General features: G+C 43.1%; 2 protein-coding genes across 2 annotated transcripts; one reads left to right on the top strand and one right to left on the bottom strand.

Moving 5' to 3' along the window:
* The first annotated feature begins 4,588 nt into the window (after positions 1 to 4,588).
* LOC118101906 (hyaluronidase-1) lies at positions 4,589 to 13,383 on the top strand. The gene is made up of 9 exons (XM_035147991.2): positions 4,589 to 4,614; positions 6,650 to 6,878; positions 7,363 to 7,539; positions 8,300 to 8,466; positions 8,552 to 8,720; positions 8,798 to 9,016; positions 9,103 to 9,264; positions 10,240 to 10,329; positions 11,025 to 13,383. The coding sequence occupies exons 1-9, from the start codon at positions 4,589 to 4,591 to the stop codon at positions 11,460 to 11,462; spliced, it is 1,677 nt and encodes a 558-aa protein (XP_035003882.2). The 3' UTR covers positions 11,463 to 13,383.
* Positions 13,384 to 13,607: 224 nt separating this feature from the next.
* tmem229a (transmembrane protein 229A) lies at positions 13,608 to 16,695 on the bottom strand. Its single transcript, XM_035147992.1, has one exon. The coding sequence runs from the start codon at positions 16,511 to 16,513 to the stop codon at positions 15,452 to 15,454; it is 1,062 nt and encodes a 353-aa protein (XP_035003883.1). The 5' UTR covers positions 16,514 to 16,695; the 3' UTR covers positions 13,608 to 15,451.
* Between the last annotated feature and the right edge of the window lie 462 nt (positions 16,696 to 17,157).

Raw genomic sequence — 17,157 nt, 5'->3', positions numbered from 1 at the left:
TTAAACTCTTCTTTATGAGCAGAGAATAAAAAACACTTCCCAAACATTTGATAAATCTGAGGTTGCAAATTAAAACCAATTTTGTGTCTCCTCACTCTGCTTGCACAATGAATAAGCATTATATTGACAGACTATATATATATATTGAACTTTTATCATATTGCTAATGATGAAAATGACATTGCGATAATTATTGTTATTGTTTTATTGCTGGGATATAGAATGATTTGAACTAAACTATAAATTGTATATAGATAAAGTGAAGTTAAGATTAAGACTGCTCCAGTTTCTAAATATAGCCTCAGGGGGGAGGTTGCCAGATCTGACATATGTCTGACACATATGTGTCTCCAGAATCCGTAAATTGAGACTCTAAAATAAAACAGATTGTTCTTGACGTGTGAAAAAGGCTTTTTTACAGGAAACATTTCACTCTTCTTGATGAATAGAGCTCAGCCGTGATCAAACAGGCCTGTTTAGTGGCCGAAAACAAGGGCGGACCACATGAAGCTTTACATATTTTAATAATGTGCTGAAGGGCGTCTGCAGCATGCTCAGTCAGGCTCGTAAAAGGGTTTCGTTTCGCGGGAGAGGTCATTCGAAGAAAACACTTTCCCTAATGATCAACAGACTTTTCTACTGTTCACATATGTGCATCTTTCATGTTTTACCTTTTAAAATAAATCCTTTGTCGGGTAACAGAAACAGAACAGGGCTGTCCCTATGTTTGTTAAGTGTGTTGTATTCAGAATCAAAACCACAAATACTTGCTCAGTACACATCATGTACAAGTCATCTGACCAATACAAATAGTAAGAGTGGAGGTAAATTACATGTACCTCTACCAGGATGTTAATTTGTACATTATTTTTAAAGGAACTCTGATTTGCACAATGATTCATGAGGATTTTGAGTTGAAATAAGCTCCTCTATAATCTTCATGACCCAAATTGCAACCCCGGTTTGTCTCTGGTATATTCCCAGTTGGATCAGTGTTAAAACAAACTCTTGATGTTTACATTCTACATGTAGATCTCATGTTCTTATATGTCACTTTAGTCTAATCATTGTATGCTGTACATTTAAATCAGTGTAGATGCTGTTATCAGCCAAATAATGTAAACACTGTGCGATACAGTATGAAATGCTAAATTCTTCTGCCTCAGATTTCATCAAATCTGCAGCCAATTTTATCATTGTGTCACTGTGTTAGGGCGAAGATTTTGTTTGGAAAATATTTTCCCCTCCAGTCATTTCCTCCCTTATTACTCCACATTTTGCTTTTGATTGTGTCAAAACCCCTCTTTGCTGTTTCACCGTGGTCCTGATTGTGATTATCTGTAAGGACAAGTTTTTTTTGAAAGGCATCCATGAACATATGTGTGTGTGTGATCATGTATTTTGGATTGAGTAAGCGTGAGTGTGTGTTTAGCAGCTCTCCTCTCTTACTGGATCAGTGCGGGGTGAGAGAAAGTTCCTGTGGCACTTATCACATCGATAAATCATACGAGACACCTGTTGTGAATGACACGGCACATTCACCAAACAGAGCAAGCTTGTTAGTATTTGATAGATGAATATGACCTGTATGAAATACTATTACTGTTTTTTTAAACAGCTGATCGTGAGGTGGTAATGTTTGTTTAAAGGGCAGCCTACACATAACTTACGACGTAACCTCAACTCCTCCTCTACATTCTTCCACCGGCTTGAACCGAGTCCGCCGCCGTTTCAGCAGAGTCTGGTCGGACTTGAAAAACCCAACCGACAGGCAGAGAAACACCTCGAGAAACTTTGCATCGCTCCACCTGGCCTCTGGTTTAGAGAGATGTAGAAACGACTCATCCTGAATAAAGGGCACTACCTTAATTTATGCAAGGGGGGGTGAGAATAATGGCATTCCGGAGCAGGAGAAAGGCTGAGAGGAGGGAAAATGGAAAGTAAATGGAAAGAGAAGCAGTAGTTGTTGTTTTGTCGTTTAACTTAAGTTTAGTATTTTCTTATATACTATCTATCTATCTATCTATCTATCTATCTATCTATCTATCTATCTATCTAGAATGATCCAGATGCTCTATTCACAGGAAGGAGTGACACTGTCAATACCGGTTGGTATGCACTTACTCACACAATGACAATTAGAGAGCTGGACGGAGGACACCCTGCTGCTTGTGTTAGATACCTCACTGACGTTTATGAATAGCATGGGGGAGGTGTGATCCTGAGCAGGAAATTAATTTCAACGCATGTATAATTATATTTTTTTAATGTGTGTTTCTGCTAGTTGAGGAATGGATGTAGGTGTTTACGGTGTGTTTGTTTTTCGGGGGGGTTATATGTACCCGCGCAATCAAACCTTCGGGGGCTGCCCTCGTGAAAAGGTTCGCTTGACCCACTTTCCACAACAAAAGAGAATTGAGGTTACGAGAGAAGCAGGGAAGAGGACGACATGAATATTATATTTGGGATTCTGGAGGAAGATATCCCCTGAAGGCCCTCGGTATGAATATTTAATAAAGTTGGCCTTTCCCTGTCTCTTCGGCGTGTTCGACAGTGTGGATTTAGGGTAAATGTCACCACAGGGTCACACACACTGAACAAGCGAGTGTTGTGATGAGCCAAAGGTGGCATTTTACTTCTGGTTGAGGGCTAGAAGATTAAACAGGTTTGCATACATACTGATTCAGAGATAATAGTCAGAAAAGATAAGAGTTGGTGGCTGCAACACTGACAGTGCTTTCTATTGGTTCTTTACCAACAAACTTCAGTTTAAGTTTCGTATAAATGCACTAGTTTAAGGTGAATACATCAAACTTACATTTTTTCCCCAAAAAATCTTATACAATATTAGCTTTTTATCCCAAATACTAGACACTTTTACCAATTAATGCTTTTTGGTTCAATTGAACAGCAATGTGCCAAAAAGTGGGTTGAAGCCCAATTTTCAAGATGGTTCGATTTCGTAGTGGCTGCAGAGTCCAAGTTGATGTCTTCAGATTTCTTGTTTTGTCTTGTGCATGGGCAGCTAAGGCTCAGGAGGGAGAGGGTCGTTAGTTCGAATCCCCAGCACCTCCACTCTCCATTCTGAAGTGCCTTCGGGCAAGATACTGAACCCCAAACTGCCCCTGAAAGCTGTGCCGATGGTGTGTGACAGAAAAAGTAGAATCTCTGTATAAACGTGTGTGAAAGTGACTTGTAGTTAAAAGCAGTTTCTGGTACTCCTTATTTAACTGTATTACCATAAACGCACGCTTAAACCACAAGATGGCAGCATCACACCAGATACACCACTGCTGCAGGAGGGCGCACTCAGCTCAACGGTTAATGTTTCAAGTTACAGCAGGACAACACCAGAACCAAAACACAATACCTGCTCCAAGCTGTGGTGCTTGCCTGCACATGTCATCACACAACAAGCAGTTTGATGAGTCACCTGCAAAGTATGAAGAGACTTAGTGGAGGTTGACAGTCTCAGAGTTTGGTGGTTGAGGATTCATGTAGCTTCTTAGAAATGATTTAATCTTGTGTTTTTTATTTTATCAAAATGAAAACTGAGATTTAATCTCTGCAAGTCAGCCTATTTGCAAAGGACGGCAGAAAAACATAGAGGAGGATGGAATATATTTATCTTATGTTGCATCGGCACATTTTTGTTTTGTATCAACATGTTTCCTTCGTCAACCAAGCACAACAACATACCGTCTTGAGTATCAGATCTTTGTGGCTTAAAGCAAAACTATGCAATTTATTGACCTTAAATGTGCAGCTTCAAAATGAGTCTGATGGTTCACTGACTTGGAAAAGGGAGAGAGGTGCGGCTGCATTCCCGCTGCTCAAACTGAACGTCTGTTCTTGTTCAATGCAACTCTGGTGAGCAGGTACGAGAGTCGCAGCTTCAATCAGGTCCGGCAGGTTGAAGTACATTGCTCAGCTGTCGATCTGTTCAAAAGACTCATGAGTCTCTCACAACCAGCGCATCTCCGATATTCAGTGAGGAAACTTTTAAAATATGAAGAATTGTAAAGAGAATTTGGTGGATTTTAGCTCTTCTGGTTGGGGAAGCCGGGGATCATGGGTAAAATCCATCGTTCAGTTGTGTTTCAGTTCAGCGAGTGGGACTACACAGACAACCCCTTGAAGGACTTTGGGTCTAGTGGTTTTCTTTACATGAAAACCGATTAATTGCTCAGACACAGAGAACAGAATTCATGTGGCTGCAGAGGGCGCTGTCGCTCAGTAAAAGTTGTATAGTGTAGCTTTAAGTGGGCATTTGAAAGTGCTGAGCTGGAGTTAACCAGCAAATCCTTCTAATCCAATCTAATATAATATAATATAATCCAATCTAACCTAATAATATCTAATCTAATCCAATCTAATCTAATCTAACCTAATCTGGGCTATAATGAAGATCAGCACAGGCTTTTATTCTGGTGCTATTGTACATTGGAAAAACATCATATAAAGAAAATATATCATGAAATCATAAACCCCATATTGATCCTAACTGTAGTAGAAATGATTCCTTATTAATGTAATTCTGCAAGAGAAAATGACACCGAACAGGTTTGTTCCATAGACAGTAGGCAAGATGGGCGACATGACAGCTCCCTTCAGGTGAAGCCAAAGCATCTTGATTGCCCCCTGGTGGCTGAATGCAGTATAGGTAAAAAATCCCCACCTTCTCCATGTTAGTGGATGGAACACGAGCCAAACTAAAAAGTTAAAGTATTCATCAAATAAAATATGGTTTATGGGTTATTTTATGCTCTAAATCCGCTATTATTCAAAAGAAAACACCTTTTAGATTTTTCGCTGAGACCTAGTTTTGTTTACTTTACCACATTCACCTTCTAGTAGGATTTCAGCAGACATGCACACAGGTACACACACTTCATTCCAAACAAACACGTAGCAGGGTCACAGGTCACCGTCCCACTGTTCACACTGTGCCACTAACATGAGAAACAACCACCACCATTTGGTATCACATGACGCAGACACACAAACACGTTACACACACAGTACATGCAGGGTGAAAACAAGTCCTACGTTCTCTATATATACTGCACATCCCAGACAATTTACTGTTATTTACTAACATGGAGGAGAAATGTGCTGGTGTTTGCTCTATTGTTTTTTGTCTGTAAACTTCAGTGTGTGCCTGATGTAATTACATTCACACGGAAACTGGAGGTGCTGTTATTAATACCATCCAACTCATGTTTTAGCAGCCAGGTGTCAGACTCGCCTGTCTCCTAACAGCGGGGGGGAGTGTGTAAGGAATTTTGGCTGCAGTTTAGCATATGATGCATTTATTTTTAACCCTGCCACCCGATAGAGTGTTGTTTAAAGACCATGTTTAAAGAACATTTCCAGCAATAAAATAATCACATTACTCATATATGACATTTATAATATGATTTTGCATCCACAGTTATTCCTGGATCCACATATGATATAATTTGTTGGTGATGAAACTCATTTAATCGATCAGGCCTCTACAATGCATCTACTTGGTGTCGAACCCACAACCTGCAGTCAAAATAACATTGAATGAATGAATAACAGTCCAAAGAGGACTTTTTAAATTTCATTTTACTGAAGAATTTCAAACTGCAGTTGCCCGTGTTGTTGTTATTTTCTGAAAACCCGTCCGAGGTGACAAGAACCAGCATCAACTCCAGAGCATCAGCAGCTTCAGACCCAGCTCAGTGGGCCACGGTGCACGCTCCATAACCTCACACCCAGGTGTGCATCCCTCCTCTGCTCCAAGTCAAACTTGGCACATGGAAAACAAAACAATGTTTTTCTGACACAAACAAGTGGGCAACATGCTCGTGCGCGGCTCAGCCCACCGTGTCTCTCCCCCCTTGTTATATCGCACAGTGTCACTCCGGCGAGGACACTCTCACCCGCTCTGCTCCTGTCAAGACGTCTTACGGTGACACGGCTCCTCTGAAGGCATGTCCAGGTATTGTGTTCTTATTTACACTGTTAAGTCAGTTTCGTGTTGATACTGTACGTTGTGTTTTGTGATGCTAAAGGGTGTTTTGTGGTAGTTGGTGGTTCATGTGAGGCTGGATTACATTTTGGTGGAGTCATTTTGTTCTGATTAAAATCAGAAGGACGAGAGCAGACTTGTTCTGGGACTGTAGATGTGAAAGTCTCAGGTCATGAATCGAGAAATCGTGCACCTTCTCCTCGTGGCAGAGCTTCGCCACAAATAAAGGAAACTACAGCCTCAGTACAATGACTTATATGATGGTTTGTTAAACTGTATATTTGATTTTAATATAGATTTAACAACAGTCCCCTTCTGCAACCACATTTGAAATCACTAGATCCTGATTTTTATTTTGAATCTGCGACTTATGCACACACTTTGCCTTTTTGTACACACCAATCATTCAAACATCTGAACATCTAGAGAAGCTTGTAATATCTTTCTTGTTCTGATATTCTGAAATATAGAGTTTAACGGTCTCTATTGTTTGTCCTCAGACAGGTGAAAGGATGGTTTCCGTCGCACAGAAGAGCAGAAGCTGTGTGCTGCTTCTCCTCTCGCTCACACAATCCATCCTCCCCCCTCAGCCCCTCTTCTCTTTCTTCTCCGTGGCAATCGTTTCCGTCTGGCCTGCTCTCGCGACAGCCGACCTGAGGACGACAAAGGCCGCGACCCCTCCTGTCAGTGGCATGAACAAATCCACCTCCACCACCCCCCCACCGGCGACGGTTTCTACAGCTTTTACCAACGTGGCGATCAGAAGCTCATCCCCCACCTCGCAGGCCACAGACTTCTCTTCCCTTACTGCCGTTACTACATTGTCTCTGTCAAAAATCTCTATTTCAACAAGTTTGATGCCATCTTCTTCTACAACGTCAGTGCCACTTATTACCCAAACGTCCACCAGAGATATCGATGTCCTAAACTCGTCCACAGTTTCCAACAAGGCCTCTCTGCCTCCTGATTCCTTCCACACTCATCCTGCATCTCATTGTCTTCTTCAACCCCTAAAACCCATTTTTCAGCGGCTACCAGACCCCTGCAAACATTTGACTGTGTCTCTTAAAACGATGGAGCCTCCTTTACACACACACCCTCAGTCCTCTCTGTCCAAAATGTCTCTGCATCCTGCTCAACCTCAGACTTCTCTCTCTGCAACGTCTACATTTTCTTCCTCTAACTCAGTTTTACCTCCAAAACCTTCCTTGTCTTCTACTTCTTCAAACAAGCCACTCTCCCCCGTTTCGACATCATCTTCTCCCGTGACATTCTCGTCTCTCATTTCGAAAACGCCTCCGCCGCCCCCCTCTGAACTTCCACCCATTCCTCTCCTCGAACCGTTGCCGTTTCCCACAAAGGAATCGAACCCTCATCGGTCCAAGCTACCTCCGCTTCGATCCCTCCCTCACACCACAGGTCCGCTGTTCAAGCACCAACCTTTCATTGTGACCTGGAACATCCCTGATCTGGTGTGTAACAGATACAACATCTCCCTGGACACCTCAGCGTTTAAAGGAGTGGCCACGCCTGCAAAGGTGAGGGGACGGATACTCTGAGGATTTCTGTTGGACATTTTAAAATGTATGTCACCTTCTGAATCTCTGGTTTGTTCGGAAAGTAGGACCAGAAAATGAGACGAGGAAGAGTTTCTTTCCTTCTGTATTTTTGTAGAATGAAGTGAAAATGCTGATGATAAGTCAGTGAAAGATATTTTGGCACAATCTCCTCAAAGTCTGAATACTGATCACCACACTGTGTTTTATTAAAAGAGAAAGAATCTCCTCGTTAATTAAACTGGAGAACAATTTCACCAGTTCATCTACTCGGGTCGTTTTGTAGATGAATCATTCGCTTCACAAAGTTTGATGTTTTCTTTGCCTTTAATCTTCGAATTTCAAGTTTATTCATATCTCAGCTTCACATTTATTCTTCACATGCAAAATCCCCCCCCCGAAAAAATATCTGCTCATTTCAACGTTTGATCTCGACATCCAAAATGAAAGAAAAAATCTTTGCAGATTCATTTTGATTTTATTCTCGACATTTGGACTTGTTTCCTCAACAATTCAAAATTTAATTTATTTTTCTCCTTGTGCCAGGCTCTCACATTCTATTGTAGATTTGCTGTAAGTTCTTCTTTTTACAAGATATCAACACAGTAAAAACGAATGGATATTGACAGGTTAATGTCCATGCCGGACTCTTTAACCTGAACTTGTACTGCTGTTCTTCTTTCTAAAATCCTCTTGTTCTACTTATTGAAGTTGATTCCACTCCGCCCTCTCTCTGTCGTAGGTTCCAGGTCAGTTCCTGTCTCTGTTCTACACAGACCGGCTGGGTCTTTACCCACATGTAGACCTTGTTGGTAGAAAACAGTTGAATGGAGGTATTCCTCAGAGGGGGAACCTGAGAGCCAGTATGAACAAGGCCAGAGCTGATATCACCTACTACATCACATCCAAGTGAGTCGCAGAAATCCACCCTTTAGTAACTGGCCATGTTTTGACACAGATTCCTAACATACTCTTCCTCCTGTCTTCCTTCCAGGACCAGCCGGGGCTTGGCTGTTATAGACTGGGAGGAATGGCGCCCCCTGTGGGACAGGAACTGGGGCACTAAGAGGATCTACCAGCTCTTATCTGTGGTCCATGCAATGCAGACAAACCGCTCGCTCCCAGTGGAGCAGGCCACAGAAAAAGCCAAACAACAGTTCCAGGTCCGAATTAACTATGAGGACAGATTCAAACTAGATATCTGGTTGGTGAATATTCATGAGCAGCTCTTTCTTTGTAGGTGGCAGCCAGAAGTTTGATGTCAGGGATGTTGACGATGGGCAGAGCCATGAGGCCCAACTACCTCTGGGGCTTCTACCTGTTTCCCAACTGCTATAACTACGGCTGGTTGGAGCCCGGCTACACAGGCCGGTGCTCCAAGGAGGTGAGGAGGCAGAATGATGAGCTCCTGTGGCTGTGGGAGTCCAGCACGGCCCTCTACCCATCGGTCTATCTGCAGGTTGGGTTTTAAAAAAAAGGGCCATCCTGAATTTCACTTCCAGATTTGAGACCTCTCAGGTTGATTTTTTGTGTTTCTGTTCTCAGGCCTCACTGGCAGATAACCCCAGAGCTGCCCTGATGGTGAGGAACCGTGTCCAGGAGGCTCTGCGAGTGTCCACCCTGCCGCGGCGGGGTGGAGGCGCCGCGCCCGTGTTCGTTTACACGCGTCCCGTCTTTGTCGATCAGAACAGACGCTTCCTCAGCCGGGTAAATACGAGCCATGTAAATGTTGATTTGTTAAATACAGGCCTCATTCAGGAGATGTAGACGTAAAGGGCGCACAGCATCAGTCCTATGTACTAATCGTACTAAATAAAAAAATTATTATATTCACCATCTTTTGAAAACACCTCATTCCTTTATTACGGATATAATTATTAATAAAGTTGATTCGATTTTACTAATCACATTAATTAAGGTTGTGCTCTATTAAGATAGAGCCTTGATGAATCTAACACCTGAGTCCTCTCTTTCATGTCAAAATGGCGGCTGTGAAAAAGGTGAATTAATGCTCCTATTTTTCTTTTGTGTTATTTATTTATCATCTTTTTATTCTTTATTCTCCAAGATTATTCTTATTCTTATTCATTTATATATAATTGTTGTGATGATGAGTTTGTTGTAGTGATCATACTGATCAATTATTATCGTAGTGGTTAGATTAATAATACAATGATAAGATTATTATTTTTAGTAGTAGTAGTAGTAGTAATAGTATTACAGTACATTTTTTTGAACCTCCCTCCTTACATGTATGCCCTGCCAAATTAGTTTTTTTTATTTAGAAAACACACACACACACACACACACACACACACACACACACACACACAAATCAAAAAAGAAAAAGAAATATGTCATTAGGGAGCGGCCACACGCTGAACTAGATGAGCCACATCTTGAGTTACACCTTCATCTCAGCAGCAGTTTCTCGCCTGAGGTCCAGCTTGAGGTGGAGTTTGGTTTCTGTGGTGTAACGACACCCTGTGCAGGTGGTAACTCTCGCCTGAGCGTGTAATCCTCCTCCTCTCTTCTCACCTATTATGTGTGTTTTCATACCTGAACGTGTCTAAAACCTTCCAACAGCAGCCTGTCTGTGCAGCGTGCGTGTAAACATGTATTCATCATCATTAAGTCTACAGTGGCATTTTATAGAGGCCGTGTTGAACCATTTGTGTCCAGGGGGACTTGGTGAGCACCGTGGGGGAGAGTGCCGCAGTGGGAGCGTCTGGCGCTGTGCTGTGGGGGGCCAGCGCTGACTACGATGACCAGGTAACATCACACCGCAGACCTCCACCGCTGTGCTGAAAGACATGGAGGTGTAGTGACGGCGGCTGGTCAGAAACAGACAAAGGGCTCAGTTAGATGATACAAGAGTCTGCTACCCATCCAAGGCCAAGACTTACCACAAGCTACGGGAGTGTGAAATGATGTTAAACGCTACTGTAGAAGTAGCAACTGCGTTTTAAGAAAAATGGGTTTTATTCACACTACCCACAATCCTCAGGGGTTATAGCGATGTCTCTGATTGGTGGAGCTCGCCGTTACCATGGAAGTGTTTACGACTGCGAAAACTCGTGTTGGCTTCAATCAGGTCATTCAGCGTTAGTACACAAGGTTACTATACTATACACTGGACAAGCATTCGCAGGGGTTCATTTACTCTTAGAATAATATGACGTTATGTCCATTTTACATTATATCTTTTATAGTCACAATTAATCTAGCAGTTGGTCGACCTGGTTCAAGACTTAAAACAAAAACTAAAAGGATTTTCTGAAACGTCAGTGAAGGGCCCCCCAGGCTCCTGGGTTTATCAATCTCATCCAACAACAGGATTTCCTATATTCACAAGCGACACAGTAACATACATTACGACTGTTAAACATGTATATTTACTTTTTGAGTACTTCTCCCTTCTTGCTCTTTAATGCCCCTTCCTCCACTCCCCTTCCTTCCCTCCCCAGGCCTCTTGTGAATCCCTCTCATCCTACCTCTCCTCCACCCTCAACCCTTACGTCACCAACGTCTCCGCGGCCGCCCAGCTCTGCAGCAGCTTCCTGTGCCGGGGGAACGGCCGCTGCGTCCGCAAACACTACAACTCCAACCACTACCTCCACCTGAACCCTGACAGTTTCAGGGTCGTGCATATTCAGAGGCGCTACCTGGCTCTTGGGAGACCTACCTTTGCGGACCTGAAGGCTCTGAGCAGGGGATTCACCTGTCAATGCTACAGAGGCCTGAGCTGCACTCCCAGGACTTACAGGGAGCTCGCCAAGGCCCTGAGGTTCAGTGTGAAACAGGGGCTGCACCAAAAAGCCCACACACTCAATAAAGCGGCATTGGATGATATGCAACAAGCTAGTATTGCTAAAGACAATACTGAGAAGAACTTGAAAGTATAGCTTGTTGCACAAATCAAACCAAACTACTCCTTCAGTTCAGACATGGAAAATGCAGTCCAGTTGCAATCCAGATGATTAGAAGGCGTCTGCGTGTTTCACCCCATTAGCCTGATTTGCATTTCCTGTGATTGAAATTGAAAAGACCGGCCGGCTCTTGCTCGACTGGAGTTCTAAAGCAGACGCAACAATACAACATCAGTGGAGCTGCAGGCTGAACGGCTCTTCCTCCCGGTCTCCCATCACAAATAAATACATTTAAAGGACACAGGAAGCGTCACCTCATCAAAGCCTCCACACTGTGACCACACTGACAGGACATGAACAAATCGGTCAACAGTCTGCAGTTAAGTTCCAAACCAGGAGGAAAACAATCAAAGAGACGGTGCCTTATCAAACACGTCAGATTATTCACTGTAGGCTTTTGTATGTGATTTGACTGTACATGTAAATAAATGGAAAGAGGGGGTGCGACAGTGTTGTAATGTGTTCAACTTCTCACGGTAAAAATCTACAGAGCAAATACGTCGACTGGGTAGTTTTTAATAGCAAGTCCCAAAATATAGTCAAATCCAATCAAATTGATTTAAATTTAGATTAATAACTGAGCTACATTCATATTCTATTTCAAAATGTGCTGTGTTGTGAGCATGAGATGAGAAAGGTTGCTCTCTCTTCCTCATAACAGTGACAACAGCTAATTCAGGCTGAAGTAAAGTGTGCAACATCACAGCTCTGACACTCAAGCAAAATGGAAATGATTTCCTCTTTGCTTCTTCGTCTGTGAAATGTAGTGTATTAGTATATTCAGTATATTATCAAATTATCATTATTATTTTCCGTGACACTTGTGGCTGTTTAATCAGGATAATTCATACATTAGCACTTGGACTTTATTTAACTTGCATGTTTTCCTGCATTGCCACACGTTGCTTCTACCCTTTTACATCCAGTAGATGTGGAGCAAAATGTGCATTTCTTGAATCAACTAGTACTATTGACAAAGAAGTTTACAGTGTGTGTATTGTGAATCTCTTTTTTTCACTGAAAACAGCTTTTTGTTGCTACTGCAAACAGGGCGGATGATGTACAGTGTAAACAGCAGAGTTTACCTGTTGCTCTGGCACATTACAAGGGGACATTTTTAGGTGTGGAAACAGTGAAGTGAAGTAAAACGACTGAGGCCAATCAGCAGGCAAACAGAAACGTCTGCCTGTTTGTTTCCATGTGTGTGTGTGAAAGCCTGTTTTCATGTTTGTCTCTGGAGGAGTTGTGTGTTTTATTCCCATCGTGGCGTTGTCAGCAGATACTGTGGGTCATTGGTGTATTAGTGTGGGTCCTCTGGGTGCTGAATGGGAGGTTGAGACTGAATGTGTGTGTGTGTGTGTGTTTGCTTGTGTGTGTGTTTGCTTGGTTTCCTGAAGAAGTAGTTTGACATGTTGATTTTTGCATCACAGCTCTATCACTCAAATGTGTTGCTTGGTTATTTGCTTTTGTTTGTTACTTCTCTATGCTGTGGCTCGGGGGGGGGGGGTAAACCTGTACTGTAAGGCACATTCAAATTCATGCAAAACTTGTATTGACTTGCTGTTCAGACCGAGTTTGACATGACAAACTGATTTCTGTGGAACTGCTTCCTCTACACTCTCCCTGCAATAAAGCAGTGACAATAGAGTGCACCAGGAACTAGACTGTGTGTTCTACTGTGACTAACAAACAGGCTTAAAACCAACATCACCTGTAATATAATCTGCTTGCTAGTGTCTTTGGATTTATACAGAGTATATAGACAAACACAAATGTACAATGAAGTGCTATCTGCTGCTGACGACACCATGTCAGTGTTGTGAGTCAACCAGAGAATGGGGCCGCAACAACCAGCATGGAAAATAAACAAGACAAAAGAAAAACCTGTTATTCCATCTTGCACAACCTCTCTCCGAAGGCTCTGTCATTTTCCCTTTTTGCAATTCTGCTTTACAACTGGAACAGTCAAATAAAGCATGAGTTCAAAGCTTTTATGCGGACCCTCCTCGTCTGTTTTACGACAAGAGGAAGTAAAGTTTGTTACAAAGTGGAACACATTCACTCGGAACTCTGCTGAATGGCGCTCGTCAACATTTGAAGTGAAGAAATGGAGGAGTCACGTTGCAGAAAAGAATGTTTAATTGAAAGTGTGAGTCATAGAGTACATGCCATTGGAAGTCAGCCATCTTTACTTTCCATTTCTATTCCAACCGTTTTCTAAAAGCACTTTGACTTTTTAAAAATAATCTGTGAATCACACAACACAGAAGGAAAATTTGAATTACAGTTATTTGACCATTGAAAATCTTTAGGATATAAAAAGGTCAATGCCACTCGCTCATGTGACGATAAAAGGAATTGTTAACAGATAAAAATTCATTCTAAGAATCCAAAGTGAATAATTCTAATAAATTTCAATGATTGCCTGATAATTTTGAATGACATTCCAGAGTGTAGAAGGCCATACACCTTTTATTATATTTAGCACTGAAATGGAATGTTTTACGACAGATGGATGATCAAACTCTCAAAACAACTTTGTATGGTAAATCAAAAACCTTCAACGTTAGGAAAAGGTTAAGACATCCCCACAGTAAGTCAATAGAAATGACCTACATCTAGAGTTGTATTGAGAACAACCTGCAACCTCATTATACACAATTGTATTAAAAGGCAGCTTCATACATGGCAAGGTTATGTTTATTCACAGTGCTCATTAGACTAAAGACCACTGTAAAGTCAGGTTTCAAAACAGCTTCAGTAAAATGTGTTCCCCCTGAACTCCCGAGTGATATCTACTTCAAGATAAGTTGATCAATATATATTTGTATTAAATGTTTTCCTCTGTGAGATAGATTTAAATGTCAGCACTGACGCTGATTGACGGAGATTATATGAAATGTACAAATCCGTCAGTTGGAGATAAACTTGCTCAGTCAAAGTGCTTCGGCATTAATTTGATTCGGTTATGCTCGGACTTATAAAAAAGAAACTCTTTAGTTTAAGGACGTAGCGATGTTCGAATTTAAACATCACTTGTATTGACATTGGTTATAGTTCATGCTCTTTTCCTTAGAAACAGGTAGAACTGTGGAACAGACGGAGACCTGTGAGACACTTGGTCAGTTTGAGTGCAGCCGACTCGGTTTGCAGAGGAAGGCACTGCAGCAAAGTCACGTTTGGTTCATGAAAGATTCACAGTAACATCTCACTCGGCCCCTCGTCTCCGCTCAGCTACAGGTTTTCTCATTGCTACTCATGGGTTTATCTCTATGTGCTAAGAGTGGCCATGCGTCACTCTAGTACACTCATAAAGCAATAAAATCTGTTAAACATTCACAAACCCACTATTGGAATAAAAGAAAATGGGGCAAATGGAAACAATCCTCTTGTTGGAACTATGTGAGTTTTAAATTATACAACTAAAAGTGTATTTCTACTTCTTTGTGTTATAGCATGCAGATTTCAGCTACAGTTAAAGCATGCCAGTGCATATAATCTGACCCAAGCTAGTCTACCACCACAGTTATTTAAAAATATTCACACTTTCAAAGTTGTGAAACAGCTTAATATTAAAACCACAGGTCACGTCAGACAGGTAAAAATGGCAGTAAAGTGAATTTAAACATGTTAAAAACAGGCTCCAGTGTTTTTATCCTCAGAAATGGACCCAGAAATATCAGGCCTTATATGTCCCATCTTCACATTTGTCCTCATTCCCGAATCCCAACTTTGAGAATCTCAGCATCTGTTGTCACGGTAACACATAAATAACTCAAGGTTTGAGTTGAAGCCAAGCCTGGTCCCACATTATAACATACTTTACCTAAACTCTAACTTTTTTCTCATTCATTAAGTTTTGAGTAATAAATATAAGCCCTGTTAACTTTCTGTTAGAATAAATAATTGTTCGTCAGTAGGATGTGGGTCAGAAAAGTAAGGATTAAAACTTCTAAAAGAAAATATTAAAGTATTTTTTTCTTGTTGTCCAGCTCTCCATTGACCTCTTTGCTCTCCTCACCCAAGTCATTCCCATCTTTGGTGCACACTTTGACCCTCAGCAGGACATTGGACAGGATGTCCTGGTACAGACTGAGGCAGACCCAGCCGGGCAGGTAGAGCATGGTGATGAGCCCCATGAGGTTGTAGGGGTAGTGGGAGTAATCCCACGAGCAGGCGTCAAACTCCCTGAGGACCAGGCCCCAGCAGAACTCCCAGGTGTAGATGAAGCAGACGTAGATGGGGAGCCGCTGCCACGTCCTCCACCCCCTGCTGAAGTGCAGGTGCAGGTAGAGCTTCTCCACCACGAAGCTGCAGCTGCCGTACATCAGGAAGGACCACACGGACGTGTGGCCGCTCAGGGTCCGGTCCGACTTCTCCACCAGGTTGAAAATGGAGGTGAAGAGCACCTCGTCCAGCAAGCCCTGCATCCCGAAGAAGAAGAAGCGCACAAAGCCGGGGAGACCCTGGGGCGCATGAGGCCGCGCGTCACCCCTGTCCCCCGGGCTCAGGAGGTCGGCGGTGCCCGAGGAGCGATACCTCAGCCTGGACACCCATCTGTGGAACACCTGGCTGAAGTACAGAGCCAGGACGTAGTGCACAGCCAGCTGGGTCCCGGACACCACCCTCACCTGCTCGCTCAGCGTGCTCAAGTTGCCGATGAGGAGCTGCAGCCCGATGTAGATGGACGGATAGAAAACCAGATGAAACACCACAGGCCGACCTCGGAAGCTCCTCTTCTGCGCGTACACCTTCTCCAGCGCGAAGTGGCTCAGTGCGTGCACGACGCACAGGTACGGGGAGGAGAAGCCCAGCAGTTTGAGGTCGCGATGGTTCCAGACCCCGTGCAGCGAGGACAGCAGCACGTCCAGGGTCATGCCGTGCATCCCGTACAAGTACAGCCGCATCCATCGCGGCAGCTCCCGCAGCGACCCCGCCGCGTCCCCGGTCTCCCCGGACGGTTCTTCCCGGCTTGGCGTCTGCGCCGTCTGCACCGGCTGCGAGCAGCGGCTGCGAGCACCGGCCATGGTCGGTCAGCGTGTGTGGAGAGATCCAGCTGTTCTCCGGCTCCACATTGTTCTCTGTTGTGTTCCGCTGCACCAGCACTCTGACGACCGAGCTGCGCCTGAAGGCATCACCCGCTACTGTGGTGACTGATGCTGCGTTCACGTGCTTGCAGGAAAATTGTAATTTGGAATTTTCCGCGTCTCCACTTCCCTGTGTTTTTATAGCATTGAATAACTAATTAAAAAGTAACTGAAAAAACCACACTTGAACATACATCAGTGTGATAAGAACTAGGTAAAAGGACAGAAACCATATTTGAGAAAAAATTAGGTGTGCTTTTACTTTTTGGGGGGGGGGTCCAACTCCCATTCACTAACATGGAGGAGGTAGGGTTTTTGAGCTATAATGCAGCCAGCCACCAGGGGCGATTGAGACAGTTTGGCTTTCTCAAATTATAGGAAGGCGTCATCTTGTCCATCTTAGCATGGAGTTAAATTAAGCAGTTCATTTTCACATAAAAGTGTGACCGACAATCCACCGAAACGACACAGAATTGATTTTACATGCAGGTGCTGCGTTCAGAGTCTTTCTAAATTCCCAGCACCACCTGTAGGTATCACACTAAGGACCTGATGGAGGTGATGTAGCTTCATCTCTGGTAGAA

Source organism: Hippoglossus stenolepis, chromosome 22, assembly GCF_022539355.2.
Source record: "Hippoglossus stenolepis isolate QCI-W04-F060 chromosome 22, HSTE1.2, whole genome shotgun sequence".
NCBI lineage: Eukaryota > Metazoa > Chordata > Actinopteri > Pleuronectiformes > Pleuronectidae > Hippoglossus > Hippoglossus stenolepis.
Note: the sequence above shows the minus strand (reverse complement) of the source record. Positions and strands in the feature narration are given on the sequence as shown.

Bases quoted from the DNA above. Each gene is read 5' to 3' on its own strand.
- LOC118101906 (XM_035147991.2), top strand. From the start codon at position 4,589: ATGGGCGACATGACAGCTCCCTTCAG. The intron at 6,879-7,362 runs GTCAGTGCCACT...TTTCCCACAAAG, and splicing joins ATGCCATCTTCTTCTACAAC to GAATCGAACCCTCATCGGTC. The intron at 8,467-8,551 runs GTGAGTCGCAGA...TCTTCCTTCCAG, and splicing joins ACCTACTACATCACATCCAA to GACCAGCCGGGGCTTGGCTG.
- tmem229a (XM_035147992.1), bottom strand. From the start codon at position 16,513: ATGGCCGGTGCTCGCAGCCGCTGCTCGCAGCCGGTGCAGACGGCGCAG.